This window comes from Aspergillus niger (assembly GCF_000002855.4).
Source record: "Aspergillus niger supercontig An07".
Lineage (NCBI taxonomy): Eukaryota > Fungi > Ascomycota > Eurotiomycetes > Eurotiales > Aspergillaceae > Aspergillus > Aspergillus niger.
This window is the reverse complement of record NT_166523.1, coordinates 272,360-295,803: the sequence shown is the minus strand read 5'-3', so window position 1 is coordinate 295,803 and position 23,444 is coordinate 272,360. Positions and strand designations below refer to the sequence as shown.

General features: G+C 51.1%; 13 protein-coding genes across 13 annotated transcripts; 8 read left to right on the top strand and 5 right to left on the bottom strand.

Annotated features, from left to right (window-relative positions):
• Positions 1 to 317: 317 nt before the first annotated feature.
• On the top strand, positions 318 to 710 carry An07g01590 (hypothetical protein; the record flags this gene model as incomplete). The annotated part of the gene is made up of 3 exons (XM_059748234.1): positions 318 to 439; positions 533 to 547; positions 617 to 710. The coding sequence occupies 3 exons, from the start codon at positions 318 to 320 to the stop codon at positions 708 to 710; spliced, it is 231 nt and encodes a 76-aa protein (XP_059606135.1).
• A 283-nt stretch (positions 711 to 993) lies between these two features.
• An07g01580 (uncharacterized protein) lies at positions 994 to 4,420 on the bottom strand (the record flags this gene model as incomplete). The annotated part of the gene is made up of 8 exons (XM_059748233.1): positions 994 to 1,082; positions 1,140 to 1,670; positions 1,741 to 2,166; positions 2,219 to 3,499; positions 3,560 to 3,656; positions 3,767 to 4,039; positions 4,099 to 4,191; positions 4,289 to 4,420. 8 exons carry the CDS (start codon positions 4,418 to 4,420, stop codon positions 994 to 996), a joined length of 2,922 nt encoding a protein of 973 aa, XP_059606134.1.
• Positions 4,421 to 4,463: 43 nt separating this feature from the next.
• On the top strand, positions 4,464 to 4,853 carry An07g01570 (hypothetical protein; the record flags this gene model as incomplete). Its single annotated transcript, XM_059748232.1, has 2 exons — positions 4,464 to 4,511; positions 4,629 to 4,853. The coding sequence occupies 2 exons, from the start codon at positions 4,464 to 4,466 to the stop codon at positions 4,851 to 4,853; spliced, it is 273 nt and encodes a 90-aa protein (XP_059606133.1).
• Positions 4,854 to 4,886: 33 nt separating this feature from the next.
• An07g01560 (uncharacterized protein) lies at positions 4,887 to 5,302 on the top strand (the record flags this gene model as incomplete). The annotated part of the gene is made up of 3 exons (XM_001391206.3): positions 4,887 to 5,030; positions 5,087 to 5,177; positions 5,250 to 5,302. The coding sequence occupies 3 exons, from the start codon at positions 4,887 to 4,889 to the stop codon at positions 5,300 to 5,302; spliced, it is 288 nt and encodes a 95-aa protein (XP_001391243.1).
• A 205-nt stretch (positions 5,303 to 5,507) lies between these two features.
• An07g01550 (uncharacterized protein) lies at positions 5,508 to 6,355 on the bottom strand (the record flags this gene model as incomplete). Its single annotated transcript, XM_059748231.1, has 3 exons — positions 5,508 to 5,692; positions 5,776 to 6,201; positions 6,262 to 6,355. The coding sequence occupies 3 exons, from the start codon at positions 6,353 to 6,355 to the stop codon at positions 5,508 to 5,510; spliced, it is 705 nt and encodes a 234-aa protein (XP_059606132.1).
• A 333-nt stretch (positions 6,356 to 6,688) lies between these two features.
• On the top strand, positions 6,689 to 7,610 carry An07g01540 (uncharacterized protein; the record flags this gene model as incomplete). The annotated part of the gene is made up of 4 exons (XM_001391204.3): positions 6,689 to 6,808; positions 6,896 to 7,010; positions 7,086 to 7,264; positions 7,314 to 7,610. The coding sequence occupies 4 exons, from the start codon at positions 6,689 to 6,691 to the stop codon at positions 7,608 to 7,610; spliced, it is 711 nt and encodes a 236-aa protein (XP_001391241.3).
• A 388-nt stretch (positions 7,611 to 7,998) lies between these two features.
• On the bottom strand, positions 7,999 to 8,622 carry An07g01530 (uncharacterized protein; the record flags this gene model as incomplete). The annotated part of the gene is made up of 2 exons (XM_001391203.3): positions 7,999 to 8,404; positions 8,480 to 8,622. The coding sequence occupies 2 exons, from the start codon at positions 8,620 to 8,622 to the stop codon at positions 7,999 to 8,001; spliced, it is 549 nt and encodes a 182-aa protein (XP_001391240.1).
• Positions 8,623 to 9,044: 422 nt separating this feature from the next.
• Positions 9,045 to 13,377, top strand: An07g01520 (uncharacterized protein; the record flags this gene model as incomplete). Its single annotated transcript, XM_059748229.1, has 6 exons — positions 9,045 to 9,336; positions 9,397 to 11,862; positions 11,918 to 12,006; positions 12,070 to 12,168; positions 12,202 to 12,699; positions 12,769 to 13,377. 6 exons carry the CDS (start codon positions 9,045 to 9,047, stop codon positions 13,375 to 13,377), a joined length of 4,053 nt encoding a protein of 1,350 aa, XP_059606131.1.
• A 1,652-nt stretch (positions 13,378 to 15,029) lies between these two features.
• Positions 15,030 to 16,290, bottom strand: An07g01510 (uncharacterized protein; the record flags this gene model as incomplete). The annotated part of the gene is made up of 3 exons (XM_001391201.3): positions 15,030 to 15,142; positions 15,208 to 15,542; positions 15,608 to 16,290. The coding sequence occupies 3 exons, from the start codon at positions 16,288 to 16,290 to the stop codon at positions 15,030 to 15,032; spliced, it is 1,131 nt and encodes a 376-aa protein (XP_001391238.1).
• Positions 16,291 to 18,105: 1,815 nt separating this feature from the next.
• An07g01500 (hypothetical protein) lies at positions 18,106 to 19,141 on the top strand (the record flags this gene model as incomplete). The annotated part of the gene is made up of 4 exons (XM_059748228.1): positions 18,106 to 18,315; positions 18,628 to 18,690; positions 18,883 to 18,923; positions 18,982 to 19,141. 4 exons carry the CDS (start codon positions 18,106 to 18,108, stop codon positions 19,139 to 19,141), a joined length of 474 nt encoding a protein of 157 aa, XP_059606130.1.
• Positions 19,142 to 19,554: 413 nt separating this feature from the next.
• An07g01490 (hypothetical protein) lies at positions 19,555 to 19,852 on the top strand (the record flags this gene model as incomplete). Its single annotated transcript, XM_059748227.1, has 2 exons — positions 19,555 to 19,659; positions 19,724 to 19,852. 2 exons carry the CDS (start codon positions 19,555 to 19,557, stop codon positions 19,850 to 19,852), a joined length of 234 nt encoding a protein of 77 aa, XP_059606129.1.
• Positions 19,853 to 20,555: 703 nt separating this feature from the next.
• An07g01480 (uncharacterized protein) lies at positions 20,556 to 21,920 on the top strand (the record flags this gene model as incomplete). The annotated part of the gene is made up of 6 exons (XM_059748226.1): positions 20,556 to 20,649; positions 20,748 to 20,942; positions 21,047 to 21,199; positions 21,268 to 21,334; positions 21,461 to 21,564; positions 21,820 to 21,920. 6 exons carry the CDS (start codon positions 20,556 to 20,558, stop codon positions 21,918 to 21,920), a joined length of 714 nt encoding a protein of 237 aa, XP_059606128.1.
• Positions 21,921 to 22,339: 419 nt separating this feature from the next.
• Positions 22,340 to 23,368, bottom strand: An07g01470 (uncharacterized protein; the record flags this gene model as incomplete). The annotated part of the gene is made up of 2 exons (XM_001391197.3): positions 22,340 to 23,016; positions 23,071 to 23,368. 2 exons carry the CDS (start codon positions 23,366 to 23,368, stop codon positions 22,340 to 22,342), a joined length of 975 nt encoding a protein of 324 aa, XP_001391234.3.
• Between the last annotated feature and the right edge of the window lie 76 nt (positions 23,369 to 23,444).

Here is a 23,444-nt window from a genome sequence, read left to right as displayed (position 1 = left end):
GTTGATTGATAAAATTTCTGAAACAATGGGTGGGCGATCATCTCGCGTCACTAATATTTTTATTACTATACTTTTTACTTATTTAGGTTACTTGGTCGTGTAGTACTTGGTTAAGTATGCTGCTTTTCTTGAACATAAGGATCTACGCACGGCTCCATTTATATACTTGTTAGTGTATATCTGTAGGTGGTCGAGTGGTACATGGTATGTGTGTGTGTGTCCGTGTGGGTATCCTATTTTAGTATCCCGGGGCTCTTGAAGGTTTTGGTACTCAGGATGAAAATCTCTGCACGTCATATGATATGATGATTGAAATAATGGTAGTGAGGCATGATGGAGGCATGCTGGTAGGTCATTGGCTCTTGGGGGATGGTTATCTCACTTCTCCACATGGACACCGGTTCGGGATTCCTATTGTACATGACATCCAATACAACTGGTATACGTAGATACGCGCTGGAATTGAAAGGGCCGCGGTTGCCGTGAAGCATTGGTCTAAATTGCTACACTTTAAAGTACTTTCGATTTACAGGGCGGGTGTTCAGGGGTAGTAAAAGTAGTGGCAAGCAAAGAAAACATGCGAGCGGGCTTGGATCTCCACCCCCCCGATTCGCAGGAGGGAACCCGCTGGTCTCATGCGCGGGCTCGCCCTCCCTCAGGCAAGAGTGCCTCGGGTTCTGAAACGACCACATCATATCGTATACGGGTGATGCGAGGAGATGAGGGGTAGGCGCGGGAGGAAGGGGGAAGGGAACGGAGGGCATAAAGGAATACATGATTGGGCAAATATTTTTTAACTTGATTCTCAACGCGTGCGAGCGCTTGATGATCTCCGGCCGGGTCGCATGACGTGCGCTAATCTTCCAAGGACTATTGCCGCCTTCCAAGGGCTGAGCGTTGTCGGCAGCTGATGAGGATCGTTCTCCCAGCATCCTTTGCGCTGAGCGGTTCCTGACTTGCTCAGTCCTGGCCTCCATTCCTCCCTGATACAATCTATCCGCTAAACCGGAACCGGGTCGCCTCCAGCCGGCCCAATCCTTCTCTAGGTGCCACGTTTCGTCGTCGGTATGAGTTGGTGAAGTCTATATGTGCCTGTCAGCCAATGTAAAGCTTGCGAGAAAATGCTAGATCCACCATACCTTGAAGAAGGACCCGGATCTTCCGAACCTCACCCGAGTGGACCTTGTCGAATATGCCCTTCAGCAACCTCTCCGCCTCACCCGGCTTCATGGTTCCTGCGGGAAGCATCTGCAGCGTAGCCTGAAGCCAAGTTCCTGCCTCTTCGGGCATCAGCTCGAACAGCATCATCATCACGCTGGATGCGTCGGGGAAGCATTCTCCAGGGAACGAGAACATCATTCCCGTCAGGATATGCTGCGTGAGTAGCTGGCCTTGCGATGCAATCAGCTGCTTAACAGCCTCGCGGATCTCGGGCGGGTTGGTGTAGGAACTGCCATCTGCAGTAGTGAATTCGGATACCGTCGGCTTATCGAAAGCAAAGCTAAAGAGGTCGTGGTAATAATGAAGGGTGGCCATGAGTGGGTCAATCTGCTGGAGGGTGAGAGCGCTGAGTGCGGCGGAGAAGATCGGCACGGACAGCGACGAAGTCACACACTCCTTAGGGTAATACCGCACGGCATCGGAAGACAAACGATAGAAGTCCTCGATAACTGGTTGTACATAATTAGCTTGAGGCACAACGACCTTCCTATTTCCAGCTGGTTCTGGTGGAGCACCTACCATCTGGGAGATTCTCGGGGGGCAGATCATTCAAGGTTCGCAGGAACGCGACCGCTTGCTGCTCGTAAAACTGGAATACAGCATGGCTGGTTGAGGGATCGACGAATTCAGCACCCTCGGAGAACTCGCGCACGACAGCGTCAGTGGCCCACAGGAAGCATCCTTCTCGTGATGCCTCGAATCCGCTTGCAAGACTCTGCGCTAGCGTGGGTAGGAGCGGAGTCATAGCCGTGCGGTAGGAAATGATCATGTTTCTCCAGCAACGGCAGACTCGCTCTAGAATCGGCGTGGACGAGGTAAAGTTCATCACGATTGTCGTCATGATTGGCAAAATCTCGCCGCAATACTTGACTGCGGGGTTTTCTTCCCGGGGTGAGACGTATGGGTTCACAACCAAGATGAAGATCGTAATCAACTGAAGGTGATCTGCCATGTAGTTAGTATGCAGAGCGCCTTGTCAATTTTGAAGGATACCTACCAGCAACAGCCCGCTGGCCCTCTTCATCCTTAGCGTTGTTCGCTAAGTTCATGATGCGTGCCATAATGGGGTCACAGAACAGTTTCATCGTCTCGTAGATCTTCTCCAGTGGTTGTACTGCAACCACAGCCGCCACACCCTCGGTGATCTCTTCCTGACTGGCCGGTTTCAGCTTGTCAAGGACTGACTCGTAGAAGGAGTGCAGCTGGGCAATGTGACCTCCAAGCAATTTCTGGCAGTCCGTGCCTAGGAACTTGAAGGCCAAAGCTGCAGCCTGAACCACCTCTGGGGAGCTGTGCTGGAAGCCGGAAATGACATAGTTTAATTGCGCCTCCAATGTCTCCGGGTGCTGTGCAGTCCACTCTGTGTAACGCGCTAGCGCCATGATGGCCTGGAATCGCACTTTTTCTTGGTTCGGAATCTGCACGATGAGGGGAATGACCTGTGTCAGGACCACATTTTCCTCAGGATCAACCATACGGCCCATGGCGCGCAAACTAAAGAGGGGCGCTTCGAGCTCTTGCCAGTTGGGAACGTGGTCGTCGCTCGACTGAGAGGCATATTTGGAGACCCATTGTTGGATCAGCTGATACGCCTTGGTCAAGCACTCATTGACCCCAATGACCGCGCAGCAATCCTTGAGCACATCTCCCATGGCGTGCCGGAAATGCCGGAATTTCTCTTCCTGTTCCCGATCGCCACCGAAAAGGTCCGTCTCACCCTCCTCTGGCCGCGGGTACTCGAGGTGCTTGACCATGATGTCCACGAGGCTAGAGAAGATATCACTGAAGCAACCCCGTGCATCCGCATACCGCTCCAGAGTAACATATTGTTTCAACTCATACCAGAAGACGAAAGTAAGGGAAATCGCGTCCCGCTCCCAGTCACGAGCGCAACACTCTAGGACCGCTTCGACCAGCCCACGGAAGTCAGTCGGCAGGCGTGCCATCAAAACCACCCAGGCCTCGCCAGCTTCGGCAAACAGCCTCGTGATACCCCTGTAAGCATCTGTGTCTTCCGCTTCGGCGAACTCCGCAATCTTCGGGCGCAGGGACATTAATCGCGGATAGAGGGCCTGGATGATTGGCAGTGAATCATCGACCTCCCGCGTGTCTCTATACAAGGTGCACATGCTGTCTACCGCAGACTCGAATGATCGTTCGTCATCAAGAGCCTTGAGGATCACATCCATTAGGGGTGAGTCAACAATTTTCGACGCCGGAATCTCGCGCATCCATGAGGTAATACAGTCAAGGAGACGGGGGTTGGTGGACGCAGTGGCTAAAGCAGAGACATATTCAGCATATCAACATATTATGAGGCTAGGTCCGAGGGTTGGACACATACGGGATGATTGAGCATATTGAATGAGAAGGTGCATGACCTGTTCGGCGTTGTCTTCCAATAGTTCTTTCGTCCTGGAATCAAGGTCCTCTTCCTAAGTTAAGCCAGTAGGTTAGAGTCTGGTCGGTCGCGGTATAAAATGTCGTCGCCGATCGCGTGGGGACGGATTGTAAACAGGTGAGGTGCTGATGCTGCCGAACATACACTGAGATTGATCTTGCGACCTTCGGTCACTTCTTCCGGGAGAATCTTGAGAAACTCCAACACACAATCCCCCGCGCTGCTGCCCAGTGCCGCGCCAACTGTGGGTAGGACGTCTTTCCAGTCCAGCATTTGAATGGCCAAGCTCGCCAGACAGACGCAAAGCTGTGTCTGGATCGGCCGAGGGCCTGCAGCATAAGCCACAAGCAGATTCAATACGGAGTCTCGGAGGGCGAGTATCGATTCCGCGGGTAGCTGGTCAAGGTCGAAGATGATCTTGGACGGTCAGTACGGGGTGCCAGTACCGCGTCATGCAGGTTATGAGATCGCTTCACCTTTCCTTTCAACGTGGTTGCTGCGAACAGCTTGGCCTCGACAGGCACATCGGGAGACTGTAGCATTTCGTGGGTGATAGTCCATGCTTCAACCTAGATAGAAGCCGGATCATGATTAGCATGCATTGTTATGTGCGGCGTGGAACAATCGGCCCTGGGGAGGAAGAATGAGGGGTAGGGATGGACGGACTGATTTCTGGAACTTCTCCAGGAACTCATGGGCGTGCTCTTTCTCCGATCGCGAGACATTTCCTGACATAGTAGTAACTGCCGCGAGGACAGCACCAAAGGACTGCCCTGCGGTCCCCTCCTTGCTGGCCATCGTGGACGAGGAGTGGGATGTTTTGGGATTGTTAGAGTTGGGAATGGGAGAAGAGGGGTTCAGCCAGGCCGGAAGGCTCAACACCTATGCAGTGCGATCATGAACACTCATTAAACAAACATTAAAGAACAAGCCGCCTCAAAGGAATCAGCGCTAAACCTTCAGCACAGTGGCGGAGAGAGAGATCGGGGGGTAAGTGACTGGTTAGTGGAGGTGGGATGTGGTGACGATCGACCCAAAGGGAAAAGTTGGTGAGCCGCAATCGTCCCCCGAGGCGGCAAGAAGGATGGAAGCTTGCTTCACCACCTTCCCGATCTTTCTCGACTTTCCCTCCCAGCACCACCCGCCTAACAACCACCACCACGCGTCTCTTTCTCGATCAACCGAACGGGATCACCGTCTTGTTACTCCTGTCGCTGCCTTCGCATCTTGATACCCTACACATCCCTCCCATTCATCCCTCACAATGACCGGTCGTGGAGGCGGTGGAGCCGCTCGCAAGACCCTGCTTGCGCCGATTCATTTCATCTTCAAGCTCCTTCAGCAACGGTCTACAGTCTCTATCTGGCTTTACGAGCAGCTTGCTTTCCGCATAGAGGGAAAAATCAGGGTAAATGGATTTCTGGCGACTTGGTTGCGTGACATTTGACTAATCGACTCGTGTAGGGTTTTGACGAGTTCATGAACCTTGTCATTGACGATGCAGTGGAGGTTCGCATGGCTACAAAGTCCGAAGAAGAGAAGCGGAGACCTCTAGGTATGCGGCAGTTCAAGCTCTTGTTCATTCCCCTGGGCGCTGCAATGCTGATTATATTCTTGAACAACCTAGGCCAAATACTGCTCAAGGGCGATAACGTGTCTCTTATTCAAGCCGTGCAGTGAATTCAAAGGGGCGTTTAAGGATTTCGGAAGCCAGGAAAGGGAAAATTAATCATTCATCTCCGACTTCGTGCTGTGATACGATATCGTTTGCATTTTCTAAACACTTTTTTACGGGTTCTCGCTGGAGTACAATTATCTGCACATTATTGTCGCATTAGATGAAAATAAGGACATGAAAGGGCTCGCTTTCTTTCTGGATATCCTCTCAGCGTTGGCGCACGAGGCACCGGTCATCGCCGACCATGAGGACGTCTACTAGCCAGTCGTGATCCGCAACCGGGATCTTTTCGGTCGGGTCAAGCATTTGTTCTTTGAGAGCGAGCGCGACTGTACGAGGGGTTAGCGATGGAATATCCTCGGGTTGACTGCTGTCATCTGGAACAACTATGCCTTACCCAGTAGAGGCAGCTTCGGTGCCGTTGTTGTGCTCTCGGGACCTTTGGAGTACCTTGTCAGGAAATGATCATAGTAACCTTTGCCATGGCCTAATCTTCTGAATCCGTCATCAAACGCCATTCCTGGCATGACAATCAAATCCAACCCGTAGGGTCCTTGCGTAGAATCTTCCGGCTGGGGTGAGACTCCCTTGCCCCCGAAGCAGTTCCTCTTGTTAAGTACACTTGCTTGCGAAAGTGATGGAATTCCCCACTTGTCCGGCTCGAGCGATCTGAACTCATCCATCGACTCTAACAGCAACATATCCATGACTGATGTCTTTGGCTGCGACGACAACTCGAGATTGTGTATGTAAGGTACGAAGACTTCTTTGCCATTGGCCAGGGCATCCTGCACTATAGCAGTTGTAGAGAGTTCGCCGGCTGGCATGGACAGATAGACACCGATCCTCTTCGCATCCCGATATTCCTGGAGAGAGAGTAACTGATTTGTAGCGATTCTGGCTGTAGGAGGTCAGTACATGCCGCGACCATATTGGGCAGAAGCGAATCGAGATCCCTGACATTGATTGGCAATAGAGTCGGCGGGGATCTGCTGGAGAGCATCCCGCATCCTCCGGCGGAGGTCCCTCTTTGCGACTTGCAACCCAGCCATCATCTTTGTCCTTGCTTGCACGACGAGAACGCGGTGTACGCAGACCAGCGACCAATGTTGTCTACGCGGTCTGCTCCAGGTGCTTCACCTACTAGTCTGGTAGCCGAAGCGGCGTGGCTTGGCAGGCGAACATGTTTTGGCGGATGATTTGCATGGCGGTTCACTTGTTTGATCGGCAGGGCCAGTGGCACGTACCGGGGGAGCTCTTGTGTACTCCACCCTTCAAGGGCCGCCTGCGTTGCGCCTTTCGACGCATTCCTCTCGCTCTCTGCGATCTGCCTCTCCCTTTCTTTCGCATTGAATCTCTTCTCTTCTCGTGGGTATGAAAACAACATGATGGCAACGTACTTCTTCCTTGGCCTTCTATTAACGGCCGTTGGTACCAGCAGCAGCAGCAGCGCATCTGATCTAGAAGGAACATGGACAACCAAGTCCCGCCAGGTTGTGACAGGTCCGGTATGTTTTGCGCCGTGTTGATTGTTTACCAGCCTCGATGGGCCAGCGCTACCTGTTCGCTAACCGTTCAACCTCTGATACTCACAGGGCTTTTACGATCCTATTGGTGATAAATTCCTCGAACCCAATCTCACTGGTATCTCGTACTCGTTCAGCGCCGATGGACATTATGAAGAAGCCTACTATCGTGCCATTGCCAATCGTTAGTCCCAGAATTCTTGTAACCATGAAAGCGCTTGCATTTCCCCGGTTCTGACATGTCATGATCATTAAATAGCCCAGGATCCTTCCTGCCCAAAAGGGGTTATGCAATGGCAGCACGGTACCTATACCGTAAACAGTGATGGATCGGTGGACCTGACTCCGATCGCTGTCGATGGACGCCAGCTTTTATCAGATCCTTGTCAGTCCTCTACGGGTACCTATACCAGATACAACCAGACTGAGCACTTTGAGGTACTTGGCCTCTGCCCGTTTACTATATGAGAGCTACTGACAGGTATAGTCGTTCGCTGTCTCGGTAGATTCATACCATGGTGTCCAACGCCTTGACGTCAAGAATTTCGACGGATCGCCGATGCATCCAATGTATCTTATATATAAACCGCCACAGATGTTACCCACACAGACGCTCAATCCAAGCTCCTCCAGCAAGAGTAAACGCCAGGTCGAGGGAGGTACTGGAGGTCGCTTTAGCATAAAAGATTTGGTCAGCAGGGAGAAAGTTGGTGACCCGAATAACTGGCTGTGGCTTGGTATATTCATGACTACACTAGGAGGGATCACCTTCTTTCGCTCTTAGATGACCACAAAACCTGCGCGTTACCGCGGAGCAAGTATGATGGACGGCTGGACATGAATGGATATGGAGTTCGGAACATTACAGGAAGGGCAAACAGGAAGGGATAAATAAGGTCGGTAATTTTTGGGATGACATACGATATGGCGCTAGGAACTTTCGTCTTTCTGTTTTGGCACAGCACGTCTATGACCTATCGTTTTGAAGGCACGCGAGTTCTGCTGTGTAGCTTTTACTTTACTTTGCAACTTTTATGGCGACCCGACATCCCGCCCAATGAACAATTTTTCCCTCTGATCCTTCGCATGCATTTCATTGAAGGGGAGCCAGGCAATTGGTCTAGGTATGCGTATTATACAAGTAGTTATTATACATTTTCTCGTGTCAGCCGTTAAGCGGAAGCAACCGCTTCTTTGGCAATTCTTGCGACTTCGGATCTCTCGGCGGGCTTGCCATCCAGGGCTCCTCCAGGGGAGAAGAGAGACTTGAGCAGGAATCCAACCTCAACCTTCTTGCCAGTCTCCTTCAGCTTGGTAAGTTCCTCAGCAACGATCGTCTTGATATCGTCCACGCTCATGGTTTCCACCTGGGCGCCATATTCTTCCAATATCGCGATGTGTCGATCCTCAGTCTCTTTCAAGTCGGGGCGGTTCTCAGCTTCAAATTCTTTGGCAGCATCCCTCGAAGCAGATATACGCTTGCGAATCAGAGACAGGAGTTGAAGGTCAGTCTGGATCGGCGAGTTCGTTTTAGCGGCGTTGTTGGTTTCGGAGATTAGAGCGCGAAGGACATTCAGCCTGGTAATGAGTGCAGACTACGTCAGCATTAATGCGCAGATAGCACTTGGGGACTTAGGTAAGAGTTAGAGGTACCTGGGCGTATCCTTAGCACGCATGGCAGTCTTGAGATCGGTTCTCAGTGCGGTCATCAAAGGCGGCAGAGTCGGACCAGCAGTGGAGTTCCAGCGCACCAGGCGCAGTCCCAGACGGGATGTGAGACGCATGGAGGGAAGCATGATGAACAATAGAATAGCAGTAACACTCTCCAATGGCACAATGGATGAATGGGCTTTGCTGTGTTTGCTGCGGGCATGAAATCATGGGCGGAGGAAATGCAACGCAAAGGCGGAGAGAGCTTGGGCAGGACCTCACCTCCGGGCCCGTGCACAATTTTGTTTCTCTTCCTGCTCGTTTTACGGCTCAGGCCTGTCATTATTCGGTCTGATCAACAACTCGCCCTCAACCCCCCCGGCTGTTCCCGCCTCTGTTCATTGATGTTGCTTTCTCATACCTTCCCGTCCTCCTTCTCTTTTCTCCGCCCTCTCTATTTCACCGTGAATTGATCGTCCTCTTCGCGCCCTTGCGCCGACCGAATCTTCATCTCGCCGGGGAGCGCGACGAATCGCCAAAGCTTCCCACGGGCTTCTCAACCGGCATCATGTCTTATCCCGACCTCACGCCGACTCTCACCCCTCAAAAGCCCTTACCCGGTGCTTATTTCCAGACTCCTGCACCCACCGTTGCGGCGGCGGCGCCTAGTTTCTCGCCAAAGCCTGTCGCGGCCCCCGCGGAGCAACAACCAGCTTCACCGGTTGCGCTTCCCAGACTCCCCCCAGCCACGTTCAAGCCCAAGACCCAGGCGTTGAGCACAGAGGAGCGTGCTGCAGGAACAGTGAACGACACTCTTGCTCAAGAGGCCCGTTATCCTGATCTGGATAGCTATTTGTCCCGTAAGTATACTTCCGTCCGTCTCGAAGAGGAGGATCAAGTCTAACGCCCTTATGTAGAAGGTATCTCGTCTGACTACGATATACCCGCGTCACAATCATGGGCTCCCTTTCAGAAAGTGAAGATGTACAACATCCCCGATCAGATCTTCGACCAATACAACCGAGCGCAGGTGTCGACAAGCATGGGACTCTTCGCTGAGTTGAACCACGCCTGGGTTGCCATTGACAATGCACTTTACATCTGGGATTATACACATCCTAACCCTCAGTTAGTTGGGTTTGAAGACCAACCGAACAGCATCAACACGGTTAAGCTGGCGAAACCCCGAGCTGGTGTGTTCTTGCCTTCAATCACGCACATCCTCGTAGTATCGACAACGGCAGACGTCATTTTGCTTGGTATGGGCTGTGAGACTACGGCTGGAGGCGCGCGGCAAGTCACATTATACCAGACGGGCATGTCAACATCGATTCGTGGCTTGGATATTCATGTCATCGCCTCCTCGGACTCGACCGGTCGCGTCTTCTTCGGTGGCACTTCGGACAATGATGTTTATGAACTCGTCTATCAGCAGGAGGAGAAATGGTTCCAAGGCCGTTGTTCGAAGGTCAACCACACTAGCTCTCGTCTATCCGCATTCACGCCGAGCCTGAGTTTCACCCAAAAATCGTTCGAAAATGTGGAGCAAATGGAAATCGACGACACAAGAAAGCTACTGTACACGCTATCATCATCCTCCACCATTCGCGTCTTCCACATGAAGCCAGACGGCAGCCTTGCTTTGGTGATCACGAAGCCAGCCCTCGACATCTATGCCAACATCGGACACATCATCGCGTCTAATGAGACCCTGAATCCCAAAGTTCCCATCGTTTCCATCAGTCCCATCCCAGCCGCCGAGGCCTCTAGGTACCATTTGATGGCCACAACTGCAACAGGCTATCGCATTTATCTTAGCGCCACCGGCTCCTTCACCTGGTCTTCTGCACCGAACGGCACCAACGCACCTACAAGTATGCAGGCCCATCATGTCAAGACGCCGCCGTATGACGGCGCTTCCGCTGCTCAACTCCCCCCGAGCCTTCAGAATCAACCGCGTTTCCAAACCACAGTAACGGCCAGGGTGCCGATCAACACCCTGCAGCCTACCAGATTTACTGTTCGTTACCCTCCAGGTTATTTTCTGTGTTTCACATGTAAGGACTCCACAAACAAGTCAGACACCCTTTTCATTTCGGCCCCCGATTCTGGGCGCGTTGCTCGCTCTCAGGAAAGCGTAATTCCTGGAAAGGCTGGTGAAACTGCTGTCTGGCTCTCTTTGGGTAGCAGGGCTGAAGACGTGGGTCTCTGCTCTCCCACTACCCCAGCCACGAGCACTCCTGGAGGATTCGGAAATGAATTGGCTGTGCAGTTCGATAACCCGGCGGCTGAAATCGCCATTCTGACGAACACTGGCATCCACGTTATTCGGAGAAGGCGTCTTGTTGATGTCTTCGCGGCGTTGGTGCGTAGTGGTGGTACTGGCGACGAAGGATTGGAGGGAGAAGTTAAGAACTTCATTCGCACCTATGGCCGCAGCGAAACGCTTGCCACTGCTCTTGCAGTCGCTTGTGGTCAGGGTGTTGAGATCTCGTCTGACTCACGACTAACACAGATTAATGACCCCGATGTCCTGGAGTTTGCGCGCAAGGTCTTCATCGAGTACGGTGGCCGACCGACCATGAATGAGAATGCCGTCGCTGATAGCACTACGCTCGCTATTGACGCAGTTGTTCCGTCCCCGCGTCATGCAGGCATTGCTCTCTACATCTCCAGGCTGCTGCGGTCGATCTGGAAGAAGGAGATTGCAAAGGTTGGCATTGCTCCCAATGGTGCTCAGACAGTCGCATCTTCCGTTTCTGCTTCCAAACTGCAGGCCGTGCAAAGGGATCTTTTGGCTCTGCAGGAGTTTTTTAAATCCAACAAGAGCTTCATCGAGGGGTTAAGCGGCCCCGAGGCTTTGACGCGGGTATCCACGAAGCAGGAGGAAACTGCATTGCAGGCGGAGCACCGCGCCCTTCATTCTCTGGTCCAACTTGTATCCCACACCATCGAGGGTATCTCGTTCGTTCTGGTTCTCTTCGACGAGCGAGTGGACGAAATTGTGGCATCTCTGCCGGCAGAGTCGAAGGAACGCTTCCTGAAGCTTACCTTCGAGGAGCTCTTCAGTACCAACAAGGGTCATGACATGGCCAAGGAGCTCGTGAAGGGAATCGTCAACCGCAACATCGCAAAGGGTTCTAATGTGGAAACGGTGGCCGACGCCCTCCGACGCCGTTGTGGCAGCTTCTGCAGCGCTGAAGATGTAGTGATCTTCAAGGCCCAGGAGCTTCTGAAGAGAGCTACCGAAGCCGGTTACAACTCGGAACTTGGTCGCAATCTGCTCAATGAGAGTCTCCACCTGTTCCAGCAGGTCTCTGACAACTTGCCTATGGATTACCTGATTTCCGCGGTGGAAAGCTACATTTTTAACCAATTTTTTGCCGGTATTTTTTAAACCAAGTCTACGTTTTCGTTCACAATACTGATGAACATCTATAGGTGCGATTCAGCTCGCTCTAAACGTGGCTGCTCGTTCAGACAAGGCCAACATGGCACTTTCATGGATCGTCGATGGACGGCCAGAGGAGGTGGGTTTCATTCGATCGTCCTGTTCTACAATCTCGCAAGTTCTAATCTCTTTTGTCTCATAGGACACCCGCAAGGACTATTTCTACTACCGCAAGCAATGTTATGACCTTATCTTCAAGGTTATTCTCGCCGTTGACAGCCTCGCTGCTCACGATCCCGGCGTTGTCGATGGACAATTGACGATAATCGCCAAGCGCAAGAATGAGGCATATGGTGTCGTTTCCGACTCGACGGATGAGGTGTTTTTGACGAGTTTGTACGATTGGTATTTGGAGCAAGGCTGGAGCGATCGTCTGCTGCAGACCAACTCGTCTTTCGTTGTCACCTACCTTGAGCGCAAATCAGCAGACGACCTTGCTCACGCGGATCTACTTTGGCGGTACTTTGCTCAGTCGCAGCGATTCTTTGAGGCAGCCAAGGTGCAATTGGATCTGGCTCAGAGCGCGTTCACCCTCCCCCTCAGTCGTCGCATCGAGTACTTGGGCCGAGCCAGGGCCAACGCCTCCACATTTACGCCCGACACTAGCCGGCAAGCCCGACAGCGACTGGTGCAGGAAACTTCCAACCTTATTGACATTGCAAACATCCAGGACGATCTCCTGCAACGCCTAAAGGACGACAGGCGCATCGCGCCGGAACGCCGGGCGGAAGTTCTCAAGGATGTGGACGGACCCATCAAGGACATTAGCACTGTACGTCATCAGCCCAACCTTCCCTAGTCTTTTCTTTGCCTTTCTTCTTAACTAACATTTTCCATGCAGCTGTTCAACCAATACGCCGACCCTGCCAGCTACTATGACATCTGTCTCCAGATATTCTTCCTGGCCGACCACCGTAACCCAGCCGACATCCGAGCGACCTGGCAACACCTCCTACAAGACCTGCACGATGAGGTCCTCGAACGGGGTGAGCCCATCCCCTACGAGGCCGTAATCGACAAAGTCCGCAGTTTGGGCAGCCGTCTGCGCATGTCCGAGTCTGTGTTCCCAATTCCCAGTCTCCTACCCATGCTCGAGCGCTATGCCCTGGAACACCAGCGTGGTGTCGGCCCTGCTACTTGGGTCATTGACCTCTTCCTCGATCTTGGCGTTGCCCACGAGACTCTCTACGCCGTCCTCGAATCCATGTACTACACCGACGAAGCTCCCTTCCAAGGTTCCAACAAGAAGTACATTGCCAAGGATCTCCTCTACCTGATTGAGCACTGGTTCCACGACACGGTCCGTCTCGGCGGCGTCGTCTTCGGAAGCGACCTCGTCGCTGAGCGCATCCTCGAAACCCTCCTTCTCCTCCAGCAGGGAGGTATCACTCCAGAGCAAGTCCAGCTGGCGCAAGAATTGCGGACGAGAATCGATGATATCCTGCGGTGATCTATCCCACTTTTTGATTTTTCGATTCTCAATTTTTCCATTCGATCGCTTCCCCCTCCTTCACGTATAGCAATGTAACCAAACCCATTCCGATTATTCCTGTTCTGTCCTGTTCTATTCTAGTCCTGGGCGCTGGAGTTTTGTGTATTTTCTTTACCTTTATTTTATTTTCTATTTCTTGCATGCATGCAGCATCCAGAGAGTCATGTCGAGTCGAATCAAGTGAAGTCGAGTGAAGTGAAGTGCCAAAATAATCTCATCATATATTTATTATATCATTTCCAAGCCATCTTTCTTCCGACCTTTCCTCCGTTCCTGTCCATGTTCTGGATATAATCAAATGTGTACTACTACTAATTGGGTACTACTAATCGACGTATTGAATGTAGGATGACAGTTGTTTAGCTTCTTCCTACTGGTGCTGAGCTGTATCACCACTACTGTATCACTTTCTACTACTACTTGTTATATATATACTAACCTTACCCCTCCGCCCTTAGTAGTTTTCTAGGAAATAGTATTTTCCTACCATCAATTACTCAATACTAGTGATAAGACAGATTATTGCCGTTAGATTACCGTCTGATTCGCAATAGTGATGATCATGATGATGATCCTGCTTTCAGTAGCACCATAGTTGTTCCTCTCCAAGACTCACTCCGTCTGGAGCTTCGAGCCCAATTCCTATACTACATTTGATGCTTCATTGATACCTTAACTATAGTAAGTACACCAATAGTAGGTCCAGCATGCTATCGCTTTCTTTTCCATCATGAGCTACTTACTAGATAGTGGCAAAACTGCACATATTCTACTAGGTAAGTTAGTAGTAGGACATTGAAGTGTGCCAGATCGGTCCCCCCCGCTTCCCGGTGTTGATGGTGGGTGGGGTGGGTGTGTTCGACGAGGCTGCATAAAATACTTATAGTAATAATATATATTGCGTGATGTACAGGGTACATCTGATTATTTTGAGTTTCGGCTTTAACTACTACTAGTACGTGTTTACTACTACGCGTTCAATACTGGGAAAATTGATTTTATTTTTGATCACTTAGTATTCTATGTTGATATTTTCGACGCGTGAACATGAAAATGAATAACTAAATCTGGTAGATAATAGAAGAAGTAAAGTCTATCGGGTTAATAAATTCAAACAAAGCACTGAAAAATAACCAACAGAGAAAAAAAAGAAAATCATTGGCTTCGGAAACAGAAATTTTGGATAAAAGAAAAGAGAACAAAAAAAATAATAAGGAAAATAAAAAGTAAAGTTTGGCCCCACTAGTTCTAGGAGCATAGAAGCCTAAACAGGGCACAAAACAAGGGCACTAAGGGTGGTGGGAAAAAAAACATTAAACAGTCTAATGAACTAGGCCGAGGTATCAATCAAAATCAAGCAGCCAAGCAAATCCAGGCAGAAGAACGGGATAAAGGCGGGTAAAAAAGAGGTAAGGATGAGGAGGAGGGAGGATCAGGCACATGCGACGCGCCAAGGATCCCAAAGTCCGAGGGGTAGCGGGGAAACATTCTCCGGACCTGCTGCATGGAACATTTTGGCTGGCAAGGCATCGCGGTGGCGTTCATACCCTCCAACATGTGCCGAGAACAAGGATAGAGCTCCTCGAACAGGTGGCGGAGGCCATCGGGATTTACTCGAATTGGTCGTATACAGGGATGGGCTTTTCGCCCAATGCGCACAGACGGAAGATGTGACGGAGTTTGGCGCCGTTATCATCATCGAGGTAGTCGACAATGGCGGAATCTATTGCAAATATCCGTCAGTATTGTTTTTGGGTGCTTATCTTTGGTAGGTAACAAGGAACTCACGCGTTGTGCAGCGATTGTCGAAAATCACAATGGTCCGAGGCTGCCACCTCACTCGCGCCTGAAAGTCGTGCCCAGTGATGATATGCTGCATGAGGAAGTCCAGCAACCAGCGCTGCTCGGGCTCCTTCAGACCTTGAATCTTGGTGATGAATTCGCCGTTCACAAATAGGCATTTCTCGCCCGTGACTGGGTGGACGCGCACAAGCGGGTGGACGGTGTCGACGGCTTCTTTGCGTACCAGGCCCCCAGTCAGACGTGCATGCTGAATCATTTTTGCCGATGAATGGGTTGCGCGCAGCGTGTCCAACCAAGAGGTGAGCGTTGGAGAAAGGCGCCTAAGTCATGCATTAGAATCTGCCTGCCTGACGGCTTATTCGTCGCGCTTGAGGATGATGCTTACTTGTATGCCATATCGGTCGCAGAGAAAACAGTATCACCACCTACTTCAGGTCCCTCCAGCAGCCCAAGCATCACATAGCCCGGGGGTTGGATCTCGTAGCTGACATCCTGGTGCCAGAGCGTCGTGGTGGTGCGCTGCGACAGGAAGCGAGTGATCTCTTCGCGGTTACCGTCGCGATGGATGATATGGAAACCTGGATGTCCGCGCATCGAGCCAGAGACGGGCTGGTAATTGGGCTTGCCAAAGTGACGCATGAAAGCTTCTTGTGCCTCAGGACCATCATCGATTAGATCCTGGTCCGGGAAAGCTACCACCTTGCGTTCGGCAACCAAAAGGGCAAGCTCATCCTTCTGGGCATCCGTGAGCTGATTGAGCTGAACGCCTTCCACAATGCTACCTATGCGTGGTTGGATCTCCGTCACCTTTGTGCTGGGTGTCAAGAGATTGCGCTTGGACTTATCCTTCACGCGCAGGGCAGGGTCCTGATATTCAAAGGGAGGAAGAGGATCGAACCAGACTTTGTCCCACGTGGGAAGGTATTCGGGGTATCTGGTGCGTAGGTGAGACTCCTTGGTGACATCAACGTAAGGGATATTGATGTCGTAGCTGATCGGCTCTTCCTCCTTATGGGCGTTGACGGGGAGAGCCTTCTTGGGCCGTAGGACAGGTGCAGAGGACGGCATGGTTGTGGATGTGCGTGCTGACTTGTGTTTGTGTGTGTGCTCTTGTGCGAAGGAAGTATGTACGTAATGTGGTGTTGCTCAAGGGCACAAAGACGTTGAGCGGGACGTCGACTTCAAGAAAGATGATGATAGTGAGATAGGTGGAAAAGGAAAAGGACAGGAACCCGAGAAGTCAGGGTCAATTGAAGTCACTGGAGATGAATGAGGAAGAAAAGAAAGTTCAGTCGAGGGTGGACGAGAGATGAATATATATCTGATCAGATACAACCTCCACCGGCTCGATATGGCGATAAAGGGATTGCACAAGCAGTAAACACGGCCAAATGTGGATGATATGGCTGCAGCAGCGCCAATGGCAATGCATCCACCGGAGGTTCGCTTAGAAAGAGTTAGACCAGGGATTATCCCTTTCAATCTCCGGACCGGAAAGCTTGGGCTGGTCGATACGCCCGACTACGACTACGACTCCTACTACTACTCCAGGCGGACACACAAAAAAAGGTCGTCTCGAAGCCATGACGACAGGGGTACAAAGTCGGTGCCGGACGGGTCTCGACAGATGAGAACAGCGGTCATCGTAGGGGGGTGAGGGGGCGGCGGCAAAGGAATGAACCACTCAGGAGCCCGCATGGCACAAGCAGTGTCTGGAAAAGGTGAAGGGAAAGAGAGCATACAGAGTGGACGAAGAGGCCAGAAAGGGAAGAGGCAGGCCGTTCGGAACAGGGACCGAGGCCAGCAACAGATGCACGACGGAATTGGGAGAAGCGGTCAAGGTCCAATGAATGATTAAGAATGGGGCATCGGCGCGCCCACTCCAAGAGTATAGCTTCCTTCCCGCATCGGACGACAGAGGGTTTACAGCATGGCAACGATTGTCTTCTCGGAGCCAAGGTTGACCGACCGCAGAAGCGATAGCGATTGGACCTGCCGATACTTCGATGGGAAGGCACTGTCTTCTCCCTGGACCCGGCGTGTTCCGGGGGACTGGCTCTCAACTGTAAATTGTTCCATTCGAGGTGGTTCTGGTGTGGTTTCACCGCTCTGATCTGGCGAACCCGGATGAACGATAAGCAAGCCAGAGGGCCTGCAAAGAAGGAAGAGGTGGAGCCATGCGGCCGGCACGTTGGGCCAATATCGTTAAGTTTGAGTCTGTTCCTTCTAGGGTAGACGGCACTAGATCGCGGAATTTGTCCTGTGCAGTAGTGGTGAGGAGTACCACTGCTACTACCAGCAGCAGCAGAAGCAGCAGCAGCAGCAGCTACGGTAGCTCTGCTGCTATCTTGCATTAGTCCTTGCATCGCTCGACAGAAGGACGATGGTAAACTCCCGGCTTCGAGGCCGCGGCTGCTTTGTACTACTGTGGCCTGTATGCGCTCTGCGACAGGTAGCCATTGCCAATAATCCAGGAATATTGCAGCCCCTCTGCTAATGTTTGGTTGGTGGAAACCGTTTATCTCATGTCAAGAGGGCGCATGCGTACTCAGTACAACATTGTGAAGGGGTTAGAGTAATTTGTGTTCCCCTCTCTGTTTCTTCCATCAAACAAGAAAAAATTTTTCTCTTTTCTTTTTCTTTTTTTTTTTCTGATTTCCTTTAGGGTGTTGAATTGTTTGGTTTTTTTTTATTTTTATTTTTTTCCATGTTTCATTTTTGTTCGTTTAATTCTTTTTCTCCAAATTTCTTTTTTCACTTATAAATTTGTTTAAAATAATGCCTGCTCTCTTTCTACCAGTATCCTGGTGGTGATCGATCGCGTCAACTCAATCGAACAAAAATAGTGCCGACTTTCTGGCTCCAGTTTATTCTGGGGCCACAATGCCGAGGAGGCACAAAATCGACTCAGCGCATACCCACTGTAGCTTCCCCGAAAATTTGATGTGTTCGCTCTCTCTCTCGGTATTAATGACGCCTTTGCGTATCCATGCTGCCTCTTCGAAGGAGCAAACAACACTGGTGTCAATTTCTACCTTTTCAACAAGCTTTGTAAATTTTGTTTTCTCACTTTCGGAAGGGGTGAGCAACCGTGTAAGTCAAAAGGGTCACACATAGACCCAGTTTGGGCTTCCATCCAACGGCCGAAAAACTTGCTCACAGTATCCATTCAATCCTTCGCATCAAGTCCAATTTGAACCAGGGTGGAACAGACAGGCCTGGCCGATCTTCTCGCGCGCAGAGCCAACGGAGCCTCTCGCGCGAGTTGTGACGTTGGCTTTCATTTCGGGAATGCGGTTCAATGTCCGTGGACTATCGGGTTTCTCCACCGAGCCACGTTAATGTTCCATAATCGGTAGAGATGGGCCGCGGAAGGTCATCCAGGCTATCTAGAACATTTCCCAGATGGCGTCGAAGGCCCACAGAAGCCTCGAAGGAAGGTTGCAGGAGAATTGGTCTGATCATAATGTACGACTGTGTCCGCCCAGCTGTTCAAACCACATTATGTCCGCGTTTGAGCAACCCTTCAAACTCAGAGCTTCCGAGTCTGGAGGGGTCGAATTGCGATTAGGACCAGAGATTTTGTGTCATCCGTGTTCTCGTCGTAGGGTCTGAGTGCTTTGTCTTTCATTGATCATATCTACTACCTATACAAGTTAGCCTATTCCTGCTGCCATTCAAGACAATCTAGGAATAAGTATGTACGTTGTCGACTGATGCCCGTTGAAGGTGTCACGTCACTGATTCGTTGTCCATTAGCTATCTGTTACGAAATATTATCCCAACTGGTGCATGGGGTAAACGGAATGTCAAAGGATTCCCAAGTTTGGTTCCAGTGGGTACGGTGGATGTGGATAGTCAACTACTGGTTGAGGCTGGCGACTATTCGCAGGGTGTTCTTGCGAGATACAGCAACTAGATAGCACCGGCGGTCAAATTTGGCCCCAAGTTCCGGGGAAAGGGTCGATGTGACCTCCAAGGTACGTACTTAGTGCCTGCTTACCCTGGGAGTCGGGCGACGCATTTCCGGCGGTTGGAGACTAGCCCACTCTGTGCGAAACACTATGCGACAATGGACTGACGGACGGTGGTGCAAAGTGTGGCGCTAAGCGCAAGCTTCCCGTCGTCCGCCCACAAAATGATGTCTAGGAGGACCGGGCCAGCTCATGAGATAGGGGACCCAGGTACATTTGACGTCGAGGACATTTCCCGGATCAGGTTGCTTTGTCTGCAGAATGCATGCTATTATTGAGAGACATGGTGGGATCAGCGTGCAGGTGGCGGATACCAGCTGCTCACATCCTTGCAGTACTTTTGTTTTGATGCGTAAAAATGAGTCAAAGGCCGATTCCGGGCCAAGAGGAGCCCAGAGGCAAAAGATCAGCCCCAAGGGAAGGGGGAGGGGCAGGCGCCACAACTAAGGGATCCTGGGCTCCAGTAGGACTTTTGCATCACAAGCTTTGCCGGGGGTCGGAGGTCGCAACGAGTAAGCTGAAGGCAGGGTTCGAGAATTGCGGTGAAGACGACGCCCAGTTTATCGGGCCGCCCTGGAATGAGAGATCACCATGAATCTATGACCGATGGCTTGAGGGCGGAGCTGGACCAGCTACCAGGGTGGACATGGCACTAGGATGTCTCACACGACGATAAGATTTTCGAAGAATATATCGATATACTATTCAATATGCAAAGCCGATGAGTCTGCAAAAAGCGACCCCTAAGGGGGACAAGACCATTAATTCCTGCTGTTTCCAATATTTCATACTTTTTGGGCTCGTAAACCGTTGGGTCACCACGGCTGGTTGACAGTGGGCTAAACTCACCTTACCCGAGCAGCCATGATTGTTGATTGACCGATAGCTGGACCGCGATCCACACGACTAAGCTTAAGCTATGTTTAGGGACTTCTGAGACGCGTGCAGTGGAAAAAGCAAACATTCTGCCAATGTAGTGAGTATTAGGCAGGTCTCGGACAGACTTTTCCAGCCGATCGGGTCTGGCGAACGGCGGGGATTTTCTCGATGGCTTCTTTTTTTTTTTTTTTTTTTTTTTTTCTCATCGTTGCTTTCTTTTCTTTTCTGTGTTTTGTTCGTTTGCTTCGTTTGTGTTTCCTCTTCTCGGAGAACCCGTGACGGTCAGCTGACCCGCTTTCTCGCTCCTTATCCTCGCGCATATCAGATTCTTTTTGTTTCTCTCCAGCTAGACTGACTAACTAGCTAACTGTCAAACGAAACTTCTCGGCCGGACGAAAGGGACCGACCTATCTACATCCTACGGCCTACGTTTCTAGATAACCGGGAACACCTTCTCCTTTACGCAATCCCGAGCCCAGAATGGCTTCTCCGACTGCTCCCGCCTCTCTGTGGAGCCGGAAACGCGACCTGATCTACTTCTCCTTCTTCGCTATCCACGTCCCCATCATCTTCCGTAAGTCGGTCAAAAGTTGCCCTTTCCACTGATATACAGAAACTCGTTACGTAGTCCCGAAACCCACTAGCTGACTATCAATCAATCAATCCTCCTAGTGGTCGACGCAGCCCCGATCCTCCCCACCGCCCTCCAATCCAACCTTTCCCACACTCTCCGTCAGTTCTACATCGATACGTACCATGACAAGTTCTTTGAGGAGCCACCAGCCCCCTGGTTCTACTTTTTCATACTCATGGAGTTATTCTACCATGTGCCAGTAAGCGTCTGGGCGCTTGGCGGCCTGAAGAGAGGTGCGGATCTACACCCTACTATTATACACTATACCTACTGTTACATCATAGCGCTCGGTACCTCTCTATCTCGACTAGGAGCTAACGAGTGGATTTCATGACAGATGACCCTCTTGTCCCCGTTCACCTCCTCATTTTTGGTCTTCAGGCCTTCCTTACCTCCACAGTCTGTCTGGTTGAGGTCTGGAGTTGGGCAGATCGCACCGTAGCCCAAAAGCAGAACATCAGCATGCTATATGGGCCCTATGTCGCTCTTGGTAAGTAGATGCTGCATGCACCCTGGGCATGTAAGCCAAGCTGGACTGCTGCTGACTCACTCTGATAGGTGCATTTATGGCACTGGATATGTTCTTTAGACTTCGGACCAGACTGCTGGTCAAGTCTAAGAAGGAGTAAGTAAATCAACAGTAATCAATTTAACATAATCCCGATATTCTCCGTTTCCTATTTCAGTGGAGGGCATGTATGCATACAGTATCCAATGCAGGGGGTGAATGTGCTGGGACGATAATCCATAGATCACGTAAAAGAAAAAGAAAAATGAAGCAAAGGAATGGCAGATCTAAACTCAGGCCTGCATGCGCCTGCAAGTTGGAGAGGGTGTACACAGTACTCACTCAAGGTGTGTACTTTGTAGTAATTAGGAGAGGTGTTAGACGGAAATGTTTCGCAGACCAATAAACTAGACCAGTCACTGGGTTCTAGGCCTGGGAAGTACATGAGCCTAGTCATGCAAGGACATCAACCTGCCTTATCGTGCTGGACTTAGTGCCGGAGTGAACTGATGGCGTAAGGCATACATGCCAACTCGCTAAGTTAGGTGTGGTGGGCTGAAAAGTCTCTATGGTCTGTGATCTGTGCTCTGTACATTGTACAGGTAGAGATGCATTCCCACTAGATACTTGCTGTGTAAAGTGTAAAGTTGGCAGCAGGACCCGCTACACCGACCCGATCGCTCTTAATCCTGCAGCTGCATGATATAGGTCGGGACGAAGCCCAATGTAAGAAGAGGAGGGTTGTGGACGGGGAAAGCAGGGATTGTTGGCCACAGGGGCTGGCTGAAAGTATGAAAAGATGGTCTCCAAAAGATCCTCAATAAAATTCGGGTGGCTGCTGATAATGTCTATCTTGCTTGCTAAGTATAGAGTTCCGTGCTGGGATCATGGGAGTGTAGGATCACAAAAATGCAATAATAGTTACGTCCGTAGGCTTCATTGTTACAAGGGAAACAAGAAAAAAAAGAAAGAGACATGGGTAGAGAATAGAGCGCCATCACACAATCTGCGCACAGGTCTCGCTGTGGTTGATGATAGATCATATTACAGCGGTACGAAAGTTCCCGGGATTGCTCACCCGGCACCAAATTGAAGGATTCCAAAACGGTGACATCACCTGCGTCATATCAAGAATCCAATGGCTCCGTCTAGGTCTCCGTTGGCTGCGTCTAAAGCTCGCATGGCTTCTTCTCGCGTAAAGCCTAGTTCAGTGATCTTCGCGATGGAGTCCGCCGGCCAGCGTGACTGCGGCGGGGCTGGGCGGGAAGAGGATGCCGCAGAGGCCATGTTGGAGCCACCAGCTGCTTGGCTGCGGCTGGCCTGATGCGTGACCGCACCTGTCCGGGCGCCGACTTCGGCGCCATCGGCTCCCTTGATCATGGGCTCATCCTCGAATTCTTCCTGAAGGTGCTTGGGAATGTCGGCCTCTCCCAAGAATGGGACCGCTTGGTCTTGGATAATAAGTGCGCCTCGTTTGAGGTCAATGCAAGCTTGGTGTCTCCTCAACATATCCAAGCCTAGGAGTAGATCAATGTGCTTTCCTTCCATAACAGTGAAAGAGCATGGAAGAAACATGCTTCCAATCTTGATTTGTGCTGAGTGCACCCGACCTATGATGTTTGCTGTACCAACACCCTTTGCGATACCCCCATAGCGCTGGTCAACGAGTCGCATGATGTTGCACGCGGTCGCACATTCGGGTGACATTATGGTGACCTGTGCGCCGGAATCGACGAATGCGTTGAGTCTGTGACCATTGACCTCGACAGGGATATACAGCATGGTTACGCGACCAAATGCTGTGCATTGATGTTAGCAACAAGGTTGACACGGAAATCGTTCAGCCCACTTACACTCTGGATGATGTTCCATGGCATTGTGGAGGTTTTCCGTTACCGCGTTTTGACGGATAATCTCCTCGATCTCTCGCTGGTTCTCTGGGTTGAACGGATCTGCATTCAGCATCGCAATTCGAGCCTCCTTCTCTGCTGCGACCTGAGCCTCGCGCTGTTGTTGTCGTTGAAGGACATCACGGAAGCGCTGTGCATCGTTGGCCACCTCCGCCAGTTCCGGGTTTTGCCGTCGAACAGCCTCGCGCACTTGCGGATTACCGAGAATATGTAGACGAATTGTCTCGGGATCTGGTGTCATTGCCTGTCTCCGCTGCAGGTTTTGTTGGGCAGCAGCAGAGCTGGGGCCCCCTATACTCCGTGGGGGAGGCTGAGGC